At 55.2% G+C, this 19904-nt stretch overlaps 3 protein-coding genes across 7 annotated transcripts in view; 2 read left to right on the plus strand and 1 right to left on the minus strand.

Moving 5' to 3' along the window:
* P4HTM (prolyl 4-hydroxylase, transmembrane) overlaps positions 1-7940 on the plus strand; it is an 18237-nt gene extending 10297 nt beyond the window's left edge. Inside the window, exons 3-9 of the mRNA XM_032289805.1 lie at positions 2283-2473; positions 3342-3438; positions 4946-5108; positions 5716-5901; positions 6602-6692; positions 6889-7012; positions 7511-7940. Coding sequence (XP_032145696.1) covers positions 2283-2473; positions 3342-3438; positions 4946-5108; positions 5716-5901; positions 6602-6692; positions 6889-7012; positions 7511-7731 — 1073 coding nt within the window. The 3' untranslated portion in view covers positions 7732-7940. The remainder of the gene's footprint in view (positions 1-2282; positions 2474-3341; positions 3439-4945; positions 5109-5715; positions 5902-6601; positions 6693-6888; positions 7013-7510) is intronic.
* Positions 7886-16850, plus strand: WDR6 (WD repeat domain 6). 3 transcript variants are annotated; one of them, XR_004272397.1, is made up of 7 exons: positions 7886-8348; positions 12537-15018; positions 15114-15197; positions 15287-15403; positions 15502-15620; positions 15721-16584; positions 16704-16850. XR_004272397.1 is itself a non-coding variant. In XM_032289786.1 (6 exons), the coding sequence occupies exons 1-6, from the start codon at positions 8159-8161 to the stop codon at positions 16182-16184; spliced, it is 3456 nt and encodes a 1151-aa protein (XP_032145677.1). In that variant the 5' UTR covers positions 7886-8158; the 3' UTR covers positions 16185-16850. The 3 variants fall into 3 exon arrangements, 2 of the variants coding, with proteins under 2 accessions (XP_032145677.1, XP_032145678.1); XM_032289786.1 differs by having other exon boundaries at positions 15721-16850; XM_032289787.1 differs by lacking the exon at positions 7886-8348 and adding an exon at positions 8370-8468 and having other exon boundaries at positions 15721-16847.
* DALRD3 (DALR anticodon binding domain containing 3) lies at positions 16295-19854 on the minus strand. Of its 3 annotated transcripts, none has more exons than XM_032289800.1 (12): positions 19272-19854; positions 18900-19195; positions 18493-18749; positions 18315-18394; positions 18107-18235; positions 17652-17725; positions 17496-17557; positions 17313-17395; positions 17056-17238; positions 16871-16958; positions 16698-16766; positions 16387-16599 (listed from the first exon to the last, which is right to left on the minus strand). In XM_032289800.1, the coding sequence occupies exons 1-12, from the start codon at positions 19434-19436 to the stop codon at positions 16535-16537; spliced, it is 1551 nt and encodes a 516-aa protein (XP_032145691.1). In that variant the 5' UTR covers positions 19437-19854; the 3' UTR covers positions 16387-16534. The 3 variants fall into 3 exon arrangements, with proteins under 3 accessions (XP_032145688.1, XP_032145691.1, XP_032145690.1); XM_032289799.1 differs by having other exon boundaries at positions 16871-16984; positions 19272-19850; XM_032289797.1 differs by having other exon boundaries at positions 16295-16766; positions 19272-19852.
* Between the last annotated feature and the right edge of the window lie 50 nt (positions 19855-19904).

Below are 19904 nucleotides of genomic sequence, written 5' to 3' on the forward strand. Positions count from 1 at the left end.
CTTGAGGATTACTGGTACCTAATAAACTGAAGAAACCTGGGCCTGTGTTTTCTTTTCTTTTTCTGGCTTCTTTTTTCTTTCTTTTTAAATTTTGTGTGTTAAGCAATCAAGAGGTGACTCTGTTGATTTGCAATTTGGTCTAACCCATTGTTCCACAGGGCTGTCTCCTCATGGATAACACCCTTTCTGGGTTTGCTGGGGTCACAGGATCATGCAGGCCAAGAGTGGGGGCCTTTGTCCTGTCCTCAGTGTTATCACTTCAGGATCACCTGATCCTAGAAGCTGAATCTGGTCATGAGCATGGTTTCTGGAACACAACAGGCTGGGTGGCCAGTGGCAAGGCACTGATTTGTCTGTGCTTGGGATTCCACTTAGATAGAAAGGGTGAATTAATGGGGCCTGGACTTTTAAGTGTCAGGATTAAGGAGTTGATATGTATGAAATGCTTAGGATAGTGCCTTGGGCAGAGTCTGTACTACCTAAGTATTTTCTGCTGTAATTACTATTAAAAACTGCTCCAGGCCAGGTGTGTTAGCTCATGCCTGTAATCCCAGCATTTTTGAACCCGAGGTGGGAGGATCGCTTGAGCCCAGGAAATCAAGACCATATGGGCAACACAGGGAGACCCCATCTCTACAAAAAAATTAAAAAGCTCCAACCCTGGTGCTGAGTGGCTATTTTCCTTCCTCTCGGCAATGGCTGGAACTTCGTGAGAGAGGTGAACTGGGAAAAGCGCAGACCACTCAGCAGGTGGCACTGCCACCCTCCAATCAGTTCTTCTGTGTGCTTCTTGTCCCCCAGTGAAGTTCTCTCTCCTAGGAACAAGGGAAGGAAGCAGGGCCCATCCTCCTGCTCTGGAAGTGTCTGGGGCTACCAGCAGAATGTGGGCTCCCTAGATGTGAGGCTCAGGTTCTAGCTCCACCAAGCCACCTACCAGCTGTGCCTGGTATGCAGGCAGCCAGCCACTGAAACCAAGCCCCAGGCCTGACTGACCTTTATCTAGGAGCATAGAGCCATCGAATAGGCTCTCAGTGAACATTTGTACCAGGGAAGGAATTGAGGAAGCAAAGGACACCCTGGGACATCTTTTCAGAGACCAGTATCAGCCCAAAACCTGAGTAACCCTCACTGATCTTCCAGCACTGGACAACTCAGCCCTGGTCAGACAGCCAGCACCCATCTATGCAGGAAATAGGAGGGGAAGGCTCTTGGACTGGCCTAACGCATTGGATGTCTTGTGCTTTTTTATTTGAATAATGATGAAAAGCTAAAATGAAAGCAAGAAGCAGCCACCATCTCCCTACTTTTTTTTTTTTTTTTGAGACAGTCTCGTTCTATCACCCAGGCTGGAGTGCAGTGGTGCAATCTCAGCTCACTGCAACCTCCACCTCCCAGGTTCAAGCAATTCTCCTACTTCAGCCTCCCAAGTAGCTGGATTACAGGCATGTGCCACCACACCTGGTTAATTTTTGTATCTTTAGTAGAGACAGGGTTTCACAATGTTGGTCAGACTGGTCTCGAACTCCTGACCTCATGATCCGCCTGTCCCAGCCTCCCAAAGTGCTGGGATTACAGGCATGAGCCACCACTGTACACCCGGCCTGTCTCCCCACTTTAAATATTTATACCCAGTGAGAAGTGGCAATCGGCTGGGTGCAGTGGCTCACGTAATCCCAGCACTTTGGGAGGCGGAGGTAGACAGATCATGAGGTTAGGAATTCGAGACTAGCCTGGCCAACATGGCAAAACCTCATCTCTACTAAAAATACAAGAATTAGCCGGGTGTGGTGGCGCATGTCTGTAATCCCAGCTACTCGGGAGGCTCAGGCAGAATTGCTTGATCCCGGGAGGCGGAGGTTGCAGTGAGTGCCAAGACTGCGCCATGGCACTCCAGCCTGGGCGACAGAGCAAGACTCCATCTCAAAAGAAAAACAAACAAAAAAATAAGTGGCAATCAACCCTCTCCCCTTCAGGACCATGCTAGCCTTCAGTCTCAACCCAAAGATGGGCCAGCCCATCTCCAGGTTAGCTCAGGCTCACCTCCAGGGCTCTCCTGGAAAATGTGCTCTCATCATCAACAAGAGAGGTCCCACATTGCCAACACCAGCCAGCCTTTGCAGGACAACTCAATCTTGACAAGTCAGAATCAAAGGGTGTGTAAAGTCCTCCAGACCTGGTGGCCACTGAGGCACATGCAGTACGCCAGGAAACCTGTGGGGAGGTACTGGGTGCACCAGTGCCCGGGCTCAGTCCTTGGCCTCACCCACCTCCTCTTCTGGCAGAAATCCCTGGCTTCCTGACTGATGAAGAGTGTCGGCTCATCATCCATCTGGCGCAGATGAAGGGGTTACAGCGTAGCCAGATCCTGCCCACTGAAGAGTATGAAGAGGCAATGAGCACTATGCAGGTCAGCCAGCTGGACCTCTTCCAGCTGCTGGACCAGAACCGTGATGGGCGCTTGCAGCTCCGTGAGGTTGGAATCCTGGGACCTGAGTAGGCTCAGGGTGGGAGTGCCCAGAATCACCTTTCTGGTGGCCAGGTCACTTGTCCAGCCCAGCCCTGGTTCCAAGAGTCAGATACCACCCAGACCTGCCTGGGCATGCCCAGACCCCGGGGGGGGCCCCTTTCCCTCTGGAGAGCCCCTGGCTGCCCTGGGAATCTCAGAAGATGGCAGGAGGATCCACCCATGGGTGATGGTGCTTATCGCCACAGTTTTCCAGGGATGTACCATGTGTAGCCTGTGTTCCTTGCTCTCATGGCTGAGGGCCCCATAGAACTCATGGTGGATGGAGCGGCAGCTCTGAGGTGGCCAGCAGCCTGTCTATCTCTCTGCATACCTCTCACACACTCTACAGCCAGGCTGGAGGACCAAGCTTCTGAGAGAAGTCTGGCAGGGTGGGTGGGGGCGCTGCTCACAGAGAACCCTCTGGTCTTCCTGAGGGGCCTGGTGGTCATGCCCTAACCAGGTCTCCCCTGGGTGCCTGTTCTCCCTTCACACCCAGGACTTGGCTCCCCATCTCACCCGGAGTATCTGAGTGGGACACAGGCCTGACCTTCCCTCTGCTTCCAACCAACAGTACTCCCATGAAGGCCTCAGGCCTTTAGTCCGGGAATGCCAGTGGCCCTATGCCTCTTAACCTCCAGCCCCCAGCCTTCTCCTCAGATGCTCTGTACCTCTCTACCTGCACTCACTTCAGCCCAATGGGCTCTGCCCAGCCCTGTGTCCTCATCCATGCCCTGTCACCTGAACACTTCACTCCACAGCAAGCACTGGGCCATCTGTGCTCTGCTGGCTCTCCATCATTGGGGTCACCCCAATGAGGATCCCTCTTATGCTTTAGGTCCTGGCCCAGACTCGCCTGGGAAATGGTTGGTGGATGACTCCAGAGAGCATTCAGGAGATGTACGCCGCGATCAAGGCTGACCCTGATGGTGATGGTGAGCTCACGCCTCTGCACAGTCCTGTCCCCGTACGCCTCCTGCCCACTCCCAGGTGTACCACCTTGAAAACCTGGGCCCTTCCCCCATAGGCAGCCTTTCTGTACACCTTTATAGTGGCCAGAGGTGCCGAGGTGAGGATCCAGCTTTGCTTTTCACCCCTGGGAAGCAGGCAGGCAGCCAGGCCCCCCATTCCTCTTGGTGATGGTCTAGAGCGCAGTTCTTGGAGACCCTTTTGGCCTCATCAGGTAGAGTTGAGAGCCTAGGGACAGGAAGTAGGGCTACTAGTTGGCAGAGAACAGAGTTGGAGCAGAAGCAAGGTGACAGTGGGGCCAGCTAGACCTTGGCTGTTCACCCTGCTCCATCCACCTCTCCAGCCAGACATGAGGTCCACCCCAGCAGACAACCTCCCTGGTCTAAGTGAGATCTCCCTTGCCTTCCTCCTATCCATCTGTAGTCAGGCCAAAGTGCCTGAAGTGGTAGTTCTGCCAACTGTGCTAACTGCTGGGGGCAGGGGCAGGCAGGGAAGCTGTCGTGCAAGTGGTGCCTCTCTGGTAATAACTCTCAGGCAGTTTCTGAGGTGTGGTCATCATCCTCATGCCCAAATTCTGGGCCAAGTGAGGAAGAAACAGCAGTCAAAAAGGACTTGGAAGAGTAGCTTTGCAGCTGGTGAATCAGAGTGAAGAATCTGGCCAAGATCTGTGGCTGGATGGCTGCCATACTGCTACAGGCCCCAGAATAGAGCCGGTGACAGGCTCACAGCCCTTGAATGTCCCCCACCCTTGAGGAATCTGGGCCAAAGGGTGGAAGGTGACATCCTTGGGTCAGCCAGAATAATATGGAGCAAAGACACCAGCTACTCTTCCAGAACCCCAAGAGGGTGGAGCCCCTGCTTTCCGGTTTGAACAGGGGTCATGGAAGATGTTCTCATGCCAGGGGGTAGCCTGACTTTCATTGCTAAGGTGAGCTGATAATGCAGTAGGCAGGGTTGTTGAGGCAGGTTCCACCCAGGATGAGACCTGAGGTCATGAGGAACTCCCTGGGGACTGACCCTGCTTGCACTTTGGCATATATAAGGTCCTGGATGAGGCCCAGCACTGCATGCTCTCTCCTCACCCTCCACAGGCTGGAGACTGGCCACCATTCTATACAGCCAGGCTGGAGGACCAGGGTTGGCTCTTGGCCTAGGGCCCTTGCCATATGGCTCAAGCTTCCTTTGGAGAACCTTCTCTGCCACTCTAATAGGGGGTGGGCCTCTTCCTTCTTAGGGTCAAATTAAGGCTTAAACTGAGAAAAGGAACCGCTCTGGGTCTTCCTCTAGGGCCTGATATGACAGAAATCATGTTCGCCTGACCCAAAAATCCAGGTGGGGGACAAGTGTACATGGCTTCTCAGTGTCTGAGGTCAGGGGCAGCTGCTGCCTTTGGGGTAGGTAAGGAAGTGCAGCCTGCCACTGTGGCCTCCCAGCATGGGCTTGGCGGGCATTGATGGCGGGTACCCTGTGCAGGAGTGCTGAGTCTGCAGGAGTTCTCCAACATGGACCTTCGGGACTTCCACAAGTACATGAGGAGCCACAAGGCAGAGTCCAGTGAGCTGGTGCGGAACAGCCACCATACCTGGCTCTACCAGGGTGAGGGTGCCCACCACGTCATGCGTGCCATCCGCCAGAGGTGAGCACCTGAGGCTGTTCTCACTGGAGCAGGGGAGAGAAGGCTGAGCAGGGCCTCCACAGAAGTCCTTGTCTGGGGCCAAGAGGACAGAATGGATTAATCCATTTGGGATTAACTTCCATTTGTTAGACCAGGATTGAGACCCACTGAAAAACAGGCAATTAGCAAAGGCAAATTAGCCCTCCTTGCAGGCACACACACAATGGGTGACTGGGATTAGAAAGAGATTGAGCTCTTCCTTTCTGCTGATTAGAGAAATGACCCCTTATCTTTGTCTACAAGACCCCTTCTGTCAGAGCAGGAAAGGGTTTTAAAATAAACAACTTCCTTCTAGGGAGGAGGACCTCAGGCCTCCCCATCCCCTTTATTTAGTGGAAATGTCATCTTTTCCACACAGCAGGTGTCTCTGTCTCTGGCATCTGAGGGAGAAGGACTCATCATGAGTAAGCCCTTCCTGCTCATACAGGGCCAGTCTGAGATGGCTTAAGGGACTTCCAGGGGAGGTGGGCAGGGAGAGCTTGTGGCAGGCCCAGGGTTCACCTTGGCCAGCTCCTTCAGGTCACCACCTTGCATGGGACTACCCAGCCAAATGCCTGCTGCCCACCAGGGTGCTGCGCCTCACTCGCCTGTCGCCTGAGATCGTGGAGCTCAGCGAGCCGCTGCAGGTTGTTCGATATGGTGAGGGGGGCCACTACCATGCCCATGTGGACAGTGGGCCTGTGTACCCAGAGACCATCTGCTCCCATACCAAGCTGGTAGCCAACGAGTCTGTACCCTTCGAGACCTCCTGCCGGCAAGTATCTCCCAACTGGGGGCTGCCTTCAATCCCCAGACCAGGAACGCCCATGACACAGGCGCAGCCCTGCACTGTGGACGTGCCCCTTGGCACGGTCAGTGATGCCCCTACCTCTCCCCACAAGCTGTTTACCAAATGGCAGGAAAGGGGTGGTTACTGGCTATCATGTCTACTGGAGTCAACACAGACTGAAGTACCCACAGACACCAAAAATTGCCTCCAGAGTTGTGAAGCAAGGGGCAAGGCTGGGCCCCCAGCTTGTCCTGCCTATTCCCCCAGTTGTTGATCTTGATTCCACTTAGAGAAGCTGAAGCTGTGCCTCCCTCCCCTGCCAAGGCAGTTCTTTCCTCTTCAGGTGGCTGTTCTGGCCCAGCCCCTTCCGGTCCCCAAGGAGCCCTTCAGCGTGCCCTGCTGCTTCTGCTAGCCTACCTTTCCCTGCTAGGCCGTTGCTCAGGGCCTGGCATTTAGCTAAGTGAACCTGTGATCTTGGCCAAAAAACCACTGCAACTCACAGTAAGAGACTGGGTTTGGGGGAAGGAGGGGCTAGGGACATTTTGGCAGTGGCCTTCCCTATTGTCACCCATCCCAGTCTGTCCTGGTCCCTGGCAACAGGAACCTGGGCAGCTTATCCTGCCCACAGGTAAGCCCCTGGGAGCATCCACAACTGGGGACGCTCAGTGGCCCCCCTGCCTTACAGCTACATGACAGTGCTGTTTTATTTGAACAACGTCACCGGTGGGGGTGAGACTGTCTTCCCTGTAGCAGATAACAGAACCTATGATGAAATGGTAAGGGTCAATTGGGCTATCAATCTTGTGGGCTGGCAGGGGCTTGGGCAAGTGAAGTATACACCTCTCCAGGTCTAAGGATGTGGGCCCAAGTGATTCCTTGGGCATATCTGGTTGGTATCCCTTTGGTCACCCTTGACTGGCCTGGCCATAGAGTGGGAAGAGGCTGAACACCCCACCACCCTGCTGCCCACAGAGTCTGATTCAGGATGACGTGGACCTCCGTGACACACGGAGGCACTGTGACAAGGGAAACCTGCGTGTCAAGCCCCGACAGGGCACGGCAGTCTTCTGGTACAACTACCTGCCTGATGGGCAAGGTGAGGGCCTATGGCCAGGCCTGGGGGGGTGCCCTGAGGACAGCTTCCTCTTACCCAGCCCCTGTCTGCCACCAGGGAGTGCTGTTTCTGGCTGCTTTCCAAATGGTTTTCTGCTCCTGGTGCCTCCCACAGACCATCCTTAGTGACTTCAGCAGACTGCCCCAGGACCCGTTCTGCCTACTGGGCTATCACCATCCCGATCATTCCCTGATGCCCCAGCCCTCCTACTCCCTGGGGCTTGGGACACATGTCCCTTGCTAACCCAGTGTGGGAAGGGCTATGGACAGGCCCAAGAGCAAGAAAGCTGGTTTCGGAGGGCCAGTGGTGTTGACTATACATTAGTTGGGTGAGATGAGGAGCCCCCAAGGAAGCCTTGGGTCTGGGTGTTTGCTACACAAGGAATGCACAGCTGAGCCCACCTTGGTCATGCTCTTGGTCCCTATGAGGCAAAGCTCTGGCCAGCCCAGCCTAGGATCTCATGTCACCCTCCTCTTGTAGGTTGGGTGGGTGACGTAGACGACTACTCGCTGCACGGGGGCTGCCTGGTCACGCGCGGCACCAAGTGGATTGCCAACAACTGGATCAATGTGGACCCCAGCCGAGCGCGGCAAGCGCTGTTCCAACAGGAGATGGCCCGCCTGGCCCGCGAAGGGGGTGCCGACTCACAGCCCGAGTGGGCTCTAGACCGGGCCTACCGCGATGCGCGCGTGGAGCTCTGAGGGGAGAGTTGGCCCTGGTTCCCAGCCGCGGGTCGCCAGCTGCCCAAGATCGGAGATCCAGCTGTCCTCCTGTCCTGTTGCAGACTAAAGGTCTGGCCAATGTCTAGCCCCACCCTGCCAGCCGCGATACGGCGTAGTTCCTATATTCATGTTATTTATTGTGTACTGACCCCATGCTGCCCCGTCAAATAAAAAAACGACAAGGTTCGGGCCGGACAAACTCCGGGTCGGCGGGAGGGAGGCCAGGCCAGGTGCAACGAGCTGGCAGCTAGGAACACCCTGCAAGCGTCATGTGAGGGGGCGGAGTAAGAGCTGCCCTCCGCGGGCCTCGCCAATCAGGAGCTGGATTGCGTAGGACGAAGGGTCGTCATTGGACATCCGCAGCGGGCGCCCTGGTCTCTGCTACCTGTAGCTGAGGGCGCTATTGATGGGCAGTGCGGTGGGCCGGGGAGGCTCATTCTCGCGAGAGTTCAGCTCCCTTCTTATCCGCGGCTGCCTCTGCACCTGGAGAATCGACATGGACGCCCTCGAGGACTACGTTTGGCCGCGAGCAACCTCGGAGCTTATACTCCTCCCAGTCACGGGTCTGGAGTGCGTGGGGGACCGGCTGTTGGCGGGTGAGGCTTGGCTTGAGGCACGCCAGGGGGAAACAAACAGCGCCCGCCTAGGGCGGTGCCACAGAAACAAAGGGATGCCCTGAGGAGGAGGAGGGGCAGCAGGCTGAGGCTGGATCGGAGGTGGGAAGGGAGCTCAGGAGACGGCGGGGACCAGGACCAACCTGAGGAGGGCGGGGCCTGAGAGACAAAGCTGGTGTGGCTGCCGCGGCGTTTCAAAAACTTCAGCCCACGGGTAAAGGGCGGGTGGAGCCACGGGAAGATGCAGTGGAACGCGGCCGGGCGGTGGCGGAGGCCAGGGAACCGAGGGTTGGGGGGTGTGCCTTCTTTTAGGAGATGGGGTGGGGCTTGGCCTCTCTGGTGTAGACCTGGCTAAGCCGGGAGGTGGAGAAGGAGGCCTTTAGGGGGCCTTTGCTTCCGCTCCTTTTGGGAAAGGCATTGTAAGTTAAACCAGGTGACATGATGCCCCAAGACCAGCCAACTGCCTTCAGATTATATCCGACCAGTGGTAGAATCTGGGGAAGGCGGGGCTGGGAGATGGCAAGGGGGTGTGGCCTCTCGGGGGCAGGTGAGGTGGGGATGAAGATCCTCTGAGGAGGGTGGCGTCGCAGAAAATAGTGGATGAGACGTTTCCGAGTAGGGGGCAGTGCCCTGGGAAGCGAAGGCTGAGACCCCTCCTGAGATAGTTGAGGTCCAGGAAATCAGGTGTGGAGGTCCAGGAAATCAGGTGTGGAGGTCCCACCGAGGAGAACCAGGTCACAAAGGACAGGCTCCAATGGCTGGCTGCAGAGGCCTGGGACCTGAGGTATCAGAGTCCAGTCTGGTCTTGAACAGTCATTACATGAAGCCACTAATGACCCGTGTTGGTGCTGCTGAGTTGTGTAAAGGCCCTGAGGCAGGGCCTTGGCTGTCAGGCCTTGCGCGAGTTGCCACCAGTCCTAAGAGAGTGTGTGTGGGGGGTGGGGTTGACCCAGTTTTAATCTGGTGTGGGGATTCTTGGAGCACGGTGTTCCTACCAAAAGCTAAACTTTTAAGTCTCCTGGAGAGGGAACAGATAAGCAGAAACTCAAAAGAACCATAAGAGTAGGCCGGGCACGGTGGCTCAAGCCTGTAATCCCAGCACTTTGGGAGGCCGAGGCGGGTGGATCTCGAGGTCAAGAGATCGAGACCATCCTGGTCAACATGGTGAAACCCCGTCTCTACTAAAAACACAAAAAATTAGCTGGGCATGGTGGTGCGTGCCTGTAATCCCAACTACTCAGGAGGCTGAGGCAGGAGAATTGCCTGAACCCAGGAGGCGGAGGTTGCGGTGAGCCGAGATCGCGCCATTGCACTCCAGCCTGGGTAACATGAGTGAAACTCCGTCTCAAAAAAAAAAAAAAACAAAAAAAAAACCATAAGAGTGAACTAGGAAAAGGGATGAGTTCCTGGTAGAGAGTAAGCATGTCAAAGGCTTGAGGCTGGGAGAATCTGTCATTTTGGGGGAAGGAAGGAATTCGTGTGAAGCTACAGCAGGAGTGGAGCCTGGGAGGAAAGGAGGCTGGACAAGGAAGCAGAGGCCAGACTGTTTCAGGGTTTAATCTAACTTTTTCCCTAAGAGTAGTGGGGAGAACCTATTGAAGGGTTTTAAGGTGGGGAATAACTTGGGAAATGCAGTTTAGGAAGCTCTGCAAGTGAATTCACCTACTTCTGTGGCTTCCAGAGTGACTTTTATATAGCTACAATTCCTTTTTTTTTTTTTTTTTGAAAGTCTTACTCTGTCATCCAGGCTGGAGTGCAGTGGAGCGATCTTGGCTCACTGCAACCTCTGCCTCCCAGGTTCAAGTGATTCTTCTGTTTCATCCTCCTGAGTAGCTGGGATTACAGGTGCCCACTACCATGTGGGGCTAATTGTTGTATTTTTTGGTAGAGACGGGGTTTCACCATGTTGGCCAGGCTGGTCTCAAACTCCTGACCTCAGGTGATCCACCCACCTTAGCCTCCCAAAGTGCTAGAATTACAGGCATGAGCCACCATACCCTGTGTCTCTAGCCCATTCTTGAGCCCTTCATTTCCTATTCTAGCCACCGTAGTCAATGCTCTTGCCTACTTCAGGGCAATCATACATGCTATTTTCTCTACCAAGAAAGCTACAAACCCTCCCAGCGCCCCATGCACCACCACCCCCGCCCATCCCCCTCTTCTGCCTCCCTTTCTCTGGCTAACTGATGCTTATCCTTGATTCCTAACTCTTAACTGTTGTGTCCTCCCCTTACAAACTCACCCAATCTGGTTAGAGTAGACCAGGGTTTTCTCAGTCTTTGCCTCTATTGACGTTTTAGACAAGATAATTATTTGTTTGAAGTCTATGTGTGCATTGTAGGATGTTTAGCATTATCCTGGCTCTAGTTGCCAATAGCACAACCCCTGGAGACAACCAAAACTGTCTCTAGATATTGCCAGATGTCTCCTGTGGGGAAAGTTGCCCCCTGTTGAGAACCACTGGATTAGACTTTGTCATTTTATACTGTTTATTTTCTTTTTGCATTGTCAAGATCCTTCTCATTTTCTTTTTTCTTTTCTTTTTCTTTTTTTTTTTTACTTTTCATTTTTTAAAGACGAGGTTTCAACATGATGGCCAGGCTGGTCTTCAGCTCCTGACCTCAGGTGATCCACCCACCTCAGCCTCCCAAAGTGCTAGGCTTAGAGGTGTGAGCCACCGCGCCCGGCTCTTTTTTTTTTTAATTGAGATGGAATTTCACTCTTGTTGCCCAGGCTGGAGTGCAATGGTGCGATCTCGGCTCATCACAACCTCCGCCTCCCGAGTTCAAGCAATTTTCCTGCCTCAGCCTCCTGAGTAGTTGGGATAACAGACATGCCCCACCATGCTCAGCTAATTTTGTATTTTTAGTAGAGATGGTTCTTCCATGTTGCTCAGGTCAGTCTCAAACTCCTGACTTCAGGTGATCTGGTTGCCTTGGCCTCCCAAAGGGCTGGCATTATAGGCATGAGTCACCGCACCCAGCCAATTTTATTTTATTTATTTATTTATTTTAGAGAGGGTCCAACTCTATTGCCCAGGCTGGAGTGCAGTGGTGTAATCTCAGCTCACTGTAACCTCCACCTGTTGGGCTCAAGTGATTCTCTCACCTGAGCCTCCGCTGAGACTACTGGCATGCACCATCATGCCCGGTTAATTTTTGTAGAAATGGAGTTTTGGCATGTTGCCCAGGCTGGTCTCCAACTCCTGGGCTCAAACAATCTTCCTGCCTTCCAAAGTGCTTGGATCGCAGGTGTGAGCCACCATGCTGCGCCCTGTCTCTATTTTTTTTTTTTTTTGTGACGGAGTCTCGCTCTGTTGCCCAGGCTAGAGTGCAGTGGTGCCATCTCAGCTCACTGCAACCGCTGCCTCCCCGGTTCAAGTGATTCTCCTGCCTCAGACTCCCAAATACCTGGGACTACAGGCATGTGCCTGGCTAATTTTTTGTATTTTTAGTAGAGACAGGGTTTCACCGTGTTAGGATGGTTTCAATCTCTTGACCTTGTGATCCACCCGCCTTGGCCTCCCAAAGTGCTGGGATTACAGGCATGAGCCACCATGCCTGGCCTCTGTTTTTTTTAATTGAAAAAAAAAAAATAATGAAGTAAGGAGGCGGCTCTGAGTTTGAGAAATTTGTGGTCAAACTGAACATCAAATGTGACTGATGAGGGAAGCACAAAGTCAGCTGAAAGTCCAGCTGAAGCTGAGACCAAGGATTTTCTTTTTTTTTTTTTGAGACAGAGATTTACTCTTTCGCCCAGGCTGGAGTGAAGTGGTGCGATTTTGGCTTACTGCAAACTCCGTCTCCTGGGTTCAAGCGATTCTCCTGCCTCAGCCTCCCAAGTAGCTGGGAATACAGATGCCTGCCACTATGTCCAGCTAACTTTTTTATTTTTAGTAGAGATGGGGTTTCACCATGTTGGCCAGGCTGGTCCCGAACTCTTGACATCAGGTGATTCATGCACCTTGGCCTCTCACAGTGCTAGGATTACAGGCATGAGCCACTATGCCCGGCTGAGACCAGGGATTTTCTAAGTTTCAAGCTGCAGGACTGTGTGTCCTGGTGTATTCATAGGCTACATGCTGAGAAGTTTCCCTGATCCCCATCTCTTTCCCCATGGGCCATCAGAGTTAGGTACATAGCTCTGATATGGCTCTTTGCCTCTCTCTAGGTGAGGGGCCTGATGTCCTGGTGTACAGCTTGGACTTCGGTGGACATCTACAGATGATAAAGCGAGTGCAGAACCTACTTGGCCACTATCTTATCCACGGCTTCCGGGTGCGGCCAGAGCCTAATGGAGACCTTGACTCGGAGGCCATGGTGGCTGTGTTTGGAAGCAAGGGACTCCGAGTTGTGAAAATTAGCTGGGGACAGGGCCAATTCCGGGAGCTTTGGCGCTCTGGCCTGTGGAACATGTCTGACTGGATTTGGGATGCACGCTGGCTTGAGGGAAATATGGCCTTGGCCCTGGGCCACAACTCAGTGGTGCTATATGACCCTGTAGTAGGGTGCATCCTGCAAGAGGTGCCCTGCACAGACAGGTGCACCCTCTCCTCAGCCTGCCTGATTGGAGACACGTGGAAGGAACTGACCATTGTGGCAGGTGCTGTTTCCAACCAGCTCTTGGTCTGGTACCCAGCAACTGCCTTAACAGACAATAAACCTGTGGCACCTGACCGACGAGTCAGTGGGCATGTGGGCATCATCTTCAGCATGTCATACCTGGAAAGCAAGGGTTTGCTGGCTACAGCTTCAGAAGACCGAAGCGTTCGTATCTGGAAGGTGGGCGACCTGCGAGTGCCTGGGGGTCGGGTGCAAAATATTGGGCACTGCTTTGGGCACAGCGCCCGTGTATGGCAGGTCAAGCTCTTAGAGAATTACCTTATCAGTGCAGGAGAGGACTGTGTCTGCTTGGTGTGGAGCCACGAAGGTGAAATCCTCCAGGCCTTTCGAGGACACCAGGGACGTGGGATCCGGGCCATAGCTGCCCATGAGAGGCAGGCTTGGGTGATTACTGGGGGTGATGACTCAGGCATTCGGCTGTGGCACTTGGTAGGGCGTGGGTACAGGGGATTGGGGGTCTCGGCTCTCTGCTTCAAGTCCCGTAGTAGGCCAGGTACCCTCAAGGCCGTGACGCTGGCTGGCTCTTGGCGACTACTGGCAGTGACTGATACAGGGGCCCTGTATCTTTATGACCTTGAGGTCAAGTGCTGGGAGCAACTGCTAGAGGATAAACATTTCCAGTCCTACTGCCTGCTGGAGGCAGCTCCTGGTCCTGAGGGCTTTGGATTGTGTGCCATGGCCAATGGAGAAGGTGGTGTCAAGGTTGTCCCCATCAACACTCCAACTGCTGCTGTGGACCAAACCCTGTTTCCTGGGAAGGTGCACAGCCTGAGCTGGGCCCTGCGTGGTTATGAGGAGCTCCTGTTGCTGGCATCAGGCCCTGGCGGGGTAGTGGCTTGCCTAGAGATCTCAGCCGCACCCTCTGGCAAGGCCATTGTTGTCAAGGAACGTTGTCGGTACCTGCTGCCCCCAAGCAAGCAGAGATGGCACACATGCAGCGCCTTCCTGCCCCCAGGTGACTTCCTGGTGTGTGGTGACCGCCGGGGCTCTGTGCTGCTGTTCCCCTCCAGACCAGGTCTGCTCAAGGACCCTGGGATGGGAGGCAAGGCTGGGGCTGGTGCTGGGGTACCCGGAGTGGGTAGTGGCAGTAATAGCAGTGGGAATGCTTTCACTGGGTTGGGCCCAGTGTCTGCCCTGCCCTCTCTGCATGGGAAGCAGGGTGTGACCTCAGTCACATGCCATCGTGGCTATGTGTATACCACCGGGCGCGATGGTGCCTACTACCAGCTATTTGTACGAGACTGCCAGCTCCAGCCAGTCCTAAGGCAGAAGTCTTGTCGAGGCATGAACTGGCTAGCTGGGCTCCGTATAGTGCCTGATGGGAGCATGGTCATCCTGGGTTTCCATGCCAATGAGTTTGTGGTGTGGAGCCCCCGGTCACACGAGAAGCTGCACATCGTCAACTGTGGTGGAGGGCACCGCTCATGGGCCTTCTCTGATACTGAGGCGGCTATGGCCTTTGCCTACCTCAAGGATGGGGATGTCATGCTGTACAGGGCTCTGGGTGGCTGCACCCGGCCACACGTGATTCTCCGGGAGGGGCTGCATGGCCGTGAGATCACTTGTGTAAAGCGTGTGGGCACCATCACCCTGGGGACTGAATATGGAGTGCCCAGCTTTGTGGAGCCTGACGACCTGGAGCCTGGCAGTGAGGGGCCCAACTTGACTGACATTGTGATCACCTGTAGTGAGGACACTACTGTTTGTGTCCTGGCACTCCCTACAACCACAGGCTCAGCCCACGCACTCACAGCTGTTTGTAACCATATCTCCTCGGTGCGCGCTGTGGCTGTGTGGGGCATTGGCACCCCAGGTGGCCCTAAGGATCCTCAGCCGGGCCTGACTGCCCATGTGGTGTCTGCCGGGGGGCGGGCTGAGATGCATTGCTTCAGCATCATGGTTACTCCGGACCCCAGCACCCCAAGCCGCCTCGCCTGCCATGTCATGCACCTTTCGTCCCACCGGCTAGATGAGTATTGGGACCGGCAGCGCAATCGGCATCGGATGGTCAAGGTAGACCCGGAGACCAGGTAATACCATATTCCTCGGCAGGGTGTGGTGTGGGATCACGCAGATGCTCCCAGGCTTGCAGGCTCCACCTGACAGCTGCATGTTGTCTCTGCAGGTATATGTCCCTTGCTGTGTGTGAACTTGAACAGCCTGGCCTTGGCCCCCTTGTGGCTGCAGCCTGTAGTGATGGGGCTGTAAGGTGAGAGCATAGGGCCCAGTGGGGCGGGAGACAAAGGAAGTAAGGTTGTCTAGGATGCGTTCTGAGCTGGGCCACCCCCCACCCCCCAGGCTCTTTCTCTTGCGGGATTCCGGGAGGATCCTGCAGCTCCTTGCTGAAACCTTCCACCATAAGCGATGTGTCCTCAAGGTCCACTCCTTTACACACGAGGCACCCAACCAGAGGCGGTAAGAGGGATTGGATGATGGTCCTGCATGGGCTGGGTGGGGGTTCCCGTTGCGCTTCATCTCTGTCATTGACCGCGCTGTGTTTTCCTGGCTTCCAGGAGGATGCTTCTGTGCAGCGCAGCTACTGATGGCAACCTGGCCTTCTGGGATCTCACCACCATGCTAGATCATGGCTCTCCTGTCCTGGAGGCCCCAGTGGATCCTGGGCTTCCCTTCCGTGAGTAGCTAATGTGCAACCGTGGCTATCCCTCCCCACCTGTCATATACCCTTCATACACGTGGCAGGCAGGGCCCTGACAACTACCCTTTTCCTCCAGGGCTTTGCACCCCCTCCCTGACTCTCCAGGCCCACAGTTGTGGTATCAATAGCCTGCACACCTTGCCCACCCGTGAGGGCCACCATCTTGTGGCCAGTGGCAGTGAAGATGGATCCCTCCATGTATTCGTGCTTGCTGTGGAGATGCCAGAGCCAGAAGAGGCTGTGGGAGAGGCTGGGCTGGTACCCCAGCTGCGTGTCATAGAGGAGTACTCTGTCCCCTGTGCACATGCTGCCCATGTGACAGGCCTCAAGATCCTAAGCCCAAGCCTTATGGTCTCAGCTTCCATTGATCAACGGCTGACCTTCTGGCGTCTGGGGCATGGTGAACCCACCTTCATGAACAGCACTGTGTACCATGTGCCAGATGTGGCTGACATGGACTGCTGGCCTGTGAGCCCTGAGTTTGGCCACCGCTGTGCCCTTGGAGGTCAGGGGCTTGAGGTTTATAACTGGTATGATTGAGGTATCCCAAGGTGGCCGGTGTGCTGGGTATGGGGTCTGCTCACAGACAGTGTGGAGCAGGGATGGGCTGTCTATGCCCATGCTCAGCATGCCTTGAGGGGAGGAGGTGGTGGCCGTGGGTTCCTGACATCGGTGCAAGAGCTGAAGGTGAGTGGAGTGCTGCCAAGAATATGCCCCACTCCCCATGACAAGACAGAACTTAGTAACAATAACAATTTATTTTGGCTGTGGGTTTTTGCTTTTTTTCCAGTTGATGACTTTGTGAACACTCCCAAATATTGAAGCCTCTGTGGCCTTAGATATGGCTCAGTGGAGGGAGACCCAGTATAGCCAGGCCAGTGTGGAGCACCTCACGCACAGCCCTCAGAAGCTGCAGGCGGACGAACATCTGACCAAAGAGGTGTGGTCGAGGCTCCTGAAGGAGAAGGGGCCTGCTGGTCTCAGCCTCTGCTTCGTTTGCATTTACCCTATACCCCTCTGCACTTCCCACCCCATTAGTTGCTGTGTGCTCACCCCTAGGATGTGTACCCGGTTGTAGTAGGAGCTGAAATCCATGCTGAGCTGTACCAGGAACTTGCACATCTAGAGATAGAGACTGAGTCACTGGACCATCTCTTTGCTCTTGTGCCCCAGACCTTAATAAAGAATAGAGTGTGCAGTGTCTATCCTGGTTGTCTGTGCCTCACCATCTCTGTGCGTGCAGCGATGTGGAGCCCTGGGGCTGTGCAGTCCAGCACTGCTGTCTGGCTCAGCAGATCCGGAAAGGGGAGGATACTGTTGAAGAGCAACAACCACTCACCCTGTGGGGAAGAAAGGTGCTGGGAGGGAAAGTCCAGACCTCCTTGTGCCAGCTACCAGGAGGGACACTCACCTCATCATGTAGCAGTGAGAAGTCCAGACTGCTCACAGGAGGAAAAGTAGGGTACAGACCTTGTTCCATACTGCACTTGTAACTCTCAAAGAGTGTGGCAAGACGGGCACAATTATACATGACAAAGGTGCCACTCTTTGTACCCTTCGTGGAGATGTTGCTGTCAGCCAGAGCCAGGAGGATCTGCGGAATAGGAGCACAGCTACAGAGACAAGGCAGCCACCATAACCTGTCGCCCAACCCTGGCCCTGTCTCACCTGACTCTGTGGGGCTGTGCCCAGCATCTCAAACTTGATGGTGGCCACAGAGAGAACACTGAAGATCTCTGTCCAGGCTGGGTCTGAGGGAGTATAGGGTTGTTCAGTCAGTCTGCAGGCAAGGGCAGGGATGCAAACAACCTACCCCTAACCCAGAAGATAGCCAGGGTTTCCCAGGCACACCTTGTGCCAGATCCCCACCATGCTTCAGTGCTGAGGCCTTGCACACCTGGGCATGCCGGAACCTGTGTTTGGAAGAGAGAGGAGGGCCGGTAGGCAGGGTCCCAGCAAAGAGTACCCCCACACTACCCTGGCTTAGGTTGTCCCAGCCTCACTCACTCGTAGTACTCAGGGGCAGTCATCAGAGTGCCAGGTGCACCAGCTACTTTCACTGGGCCACAGACCAGGTGCTTCTGTCAGGAAGATGGCAGGGCTCAGCCCAGCTGGCACTACTCTCAGCAGTACTCCCTGGAGGGGCCTGAATCTGGTGCCTCCACTCAATCCAGACTCCCTCAACTTGGAACTGCCAGGTTGAGTGGCTCCTACCCAGTCCCTCAGGCCACACACAGTCCAGCCTCCTCAACCTAGTCTTCAATGTTCTTGAGATGTGTCTACAGAGCCCCCATTCCCTGGAGCCTCTGCACCTGCTTCACATGCCCTCTCAAGTCCAGCAACTCCCCCAAGGTCAAGTGTTGGTTTTTGGACCTGTCAGCTAACATGCCCCGTGGTGGGTTTTGAAGGGCCCTCTGAGGTTGGGGGTGAGGTGGTGGGGAGCTCCACCATCATTAACCTACCTGTCTGAGTGGAGCCTTGTCAACCAACTTCCACCAAAGCAGGTCCAACTTCTGTTGCTGGAACTCCTCTTCACAGCTAACCACGTGTATAACCAGGCAACTGTCTGTACCAGTATCTGGGACCCCAGCCTAAGGGAGGACAATCATCACTGTGGAAGTACAGTATATACTTGGTTTGCCAGAACCTACAGGATTGGGAGTCACTAACCAGGCCTGGGTGGCTGTCCTCAGGCCAATGCCATAGAGCCTCCTGCAGCTCAGCCAGTGCAGAGAGGAGATCCTCAGTCACTGCAAAGAGAACAGACAGGTGCTGAGGCTGGCAAGAAGCGGAGATGTCCCCCCACCCTCTCCTGCCTTTTCTGGCCCTGCCAGGCTTCAGGTCCTACCCAGACAATTGTCCAGGTTGGGGTCATAGCCAGCTGTGCAGCCCTGTTCTTCCATCAGCTCCTTCAGACACAGTCTGCCTAAGATGCCAGGGGACAGTGCCCTCCCGTCATAAGAAGAGGTAAGTTCTGCAAGTGCGTGACTCCCCAGAGTATGGGAGGAAGCTCTCTCCGAGGCAGCGGGCCAGTCCACCCGCAGTTGCTGCAGGAAGGTCAGCATGTGCGGATCCCGCACAGCTGGCACTAGGCGCACGCATACCCTGCAAAGGGAGGGCGGCCGCTTCAGACTGCGCACCTGGTCCAGCTCGCCATGACTTCCCACCTCCAGGCGCAGTCCCCAAGGGCGGCGCCGATTGCTCTATAGGTCTCCAGTGGTCCCTCCTCCATTCCGGCCCCGCGGCCCCGCTCACCCGTGAGCGCGCAGAGCTCGTGCCAGGTGATCGGCCACGAGCACCGTACGCAGCTGGCTCAAGCGGAGTGCGCAATGGGAGCTGCGCAGTGCTGGGCAGTGTAGCAAGACGCGCTGGCCGGGTGAGGCGGGTGAGGCGGGCGAGGTATAAGCAGCCACGGCGCTGAGGACGCGCTCGAAGACGGCGGGGCGCTGCAGTTGGAGCGACAGACCCACTGGGGTCGGCGCGCAGCGCAGCACCGGGGCCACACCGGGGCCCTGTAGGCAGGCGAGGGCATGGAGCACATGCTCGGGAACCTGTGGGAGAACAGGGGTGTCAGCGGGCCACGGCATGGGGCTGAGCTCCCAGCCGTACGGCCCGGCTCGTGCCCACCTGCCCGTCATTGAAGCGCACTTGCAGCGCGCGGTGCGGCGCCAGGAAGTCTCGGGAACGCAGGTGGCGGGTGCGCGTCTCCTTGATCCACACCGGACCTCCTGGCCCCAGGGCCGCGTTGAGGGCTCCCAACGTCTCCCCGACACTAAGGCGCCCGGTCGCCATGGTGACCGGAAGGAGTGAACGGAACCGGAAAAAAAATTTAGGGAGGTGGAACTTCCGGAAAGGACCGACTGGCTGGGGCGAGGATTAGGCGGCGGTCCCCGTAAGTGGACAGGTGCGCAAGAGGGAGCAGTGTTGGCTGCTTTCGGCCTACCGCGCCTTCCGCGTGGTCCACCTGCACAGCCGGGCCACGGATCTGAAACTTCAGGGTCCTCCCCGAGCTTAAGGTTCTTTCGTTGTGACCAGGCCTTAACCAGGGAGAAGACCAGGCCTTAACTCGCGACCCGGTTGGGGCTCAGACAGGGTACCGTCTCTTCTCATTGAAGTCTCACATCTTTGTGTCGATATTTCTCCCATTTTACACATGATGAATACTTGTCACTGGAATAAGGCAGTATAACATTAAGGCCACTTTCATGACCTATTTAAAACATCTTTTTTTTTTTTTTTTTTGTTTTGAGGAGGAGTTCC

Source organism: Sapajus apella, unplaced genomic scaffold, assembly GCF_009761245.1.
Source record: "Sapajus apella isolate SASKATOON/1434 unplaced genomic scaffold, GSC_monkey_1.0 scaffold23, whole genome shotgun sequence".
NCBI lineage: Eukaryota > Metazoa > Chordata > Mammalia > Primates > Cebidae > Sapajus > Sapajus apella.

Excerpts from the sequence above, each read along its gene's own strand:
- WDR6 (XM_032289786.1), top strand. The coding sequence starts at position 8,159 with ATGGGCAGTGCGGTGGGCCGGGGAGGCTCATTCTCGCGAGAGTTCAGC. Across the intron at positions 15,404-15,501 it reads GAGGCACCCAACCAGAGGCG|GAGGATGCTTCTGTGCAGCG; the intron begins GTAAGAGGGATT and ends CCTGGCTTCCAG. Across the intron at positions 15,621-15,720 it reads GGATCCTGGGCTTCCCTTCC|GGCTTTGCACCCCCTCCCTG; the intron begins GTGAGTAGCTAA and ends CTTTTCCTCCAG.
- DALRD3 (XM_032289797.1), bottom strand. The coding sequence starts at position 19,436 with ATGGCGACCGGGCGCCTTAGTGTCGGGGAGACGTTGGGAGCCCTCAAC. Across the intron at positions 18,236-18,314 it reads AGGACAGCCACCCAGGCCTG|GCTGGGGTCCCAGATACTGG; the intron begins GTTAGTGACTCC and ends GTCCTCCCTTAG. Across the intron at positions 17,239-17,312 it reads GCACAGCCCCACAGAGTCAG|ATCCTCCTGGCTCTGGCTGA; the intron begins GTGAGACAGGGC and ends CCTATTCCGCAG.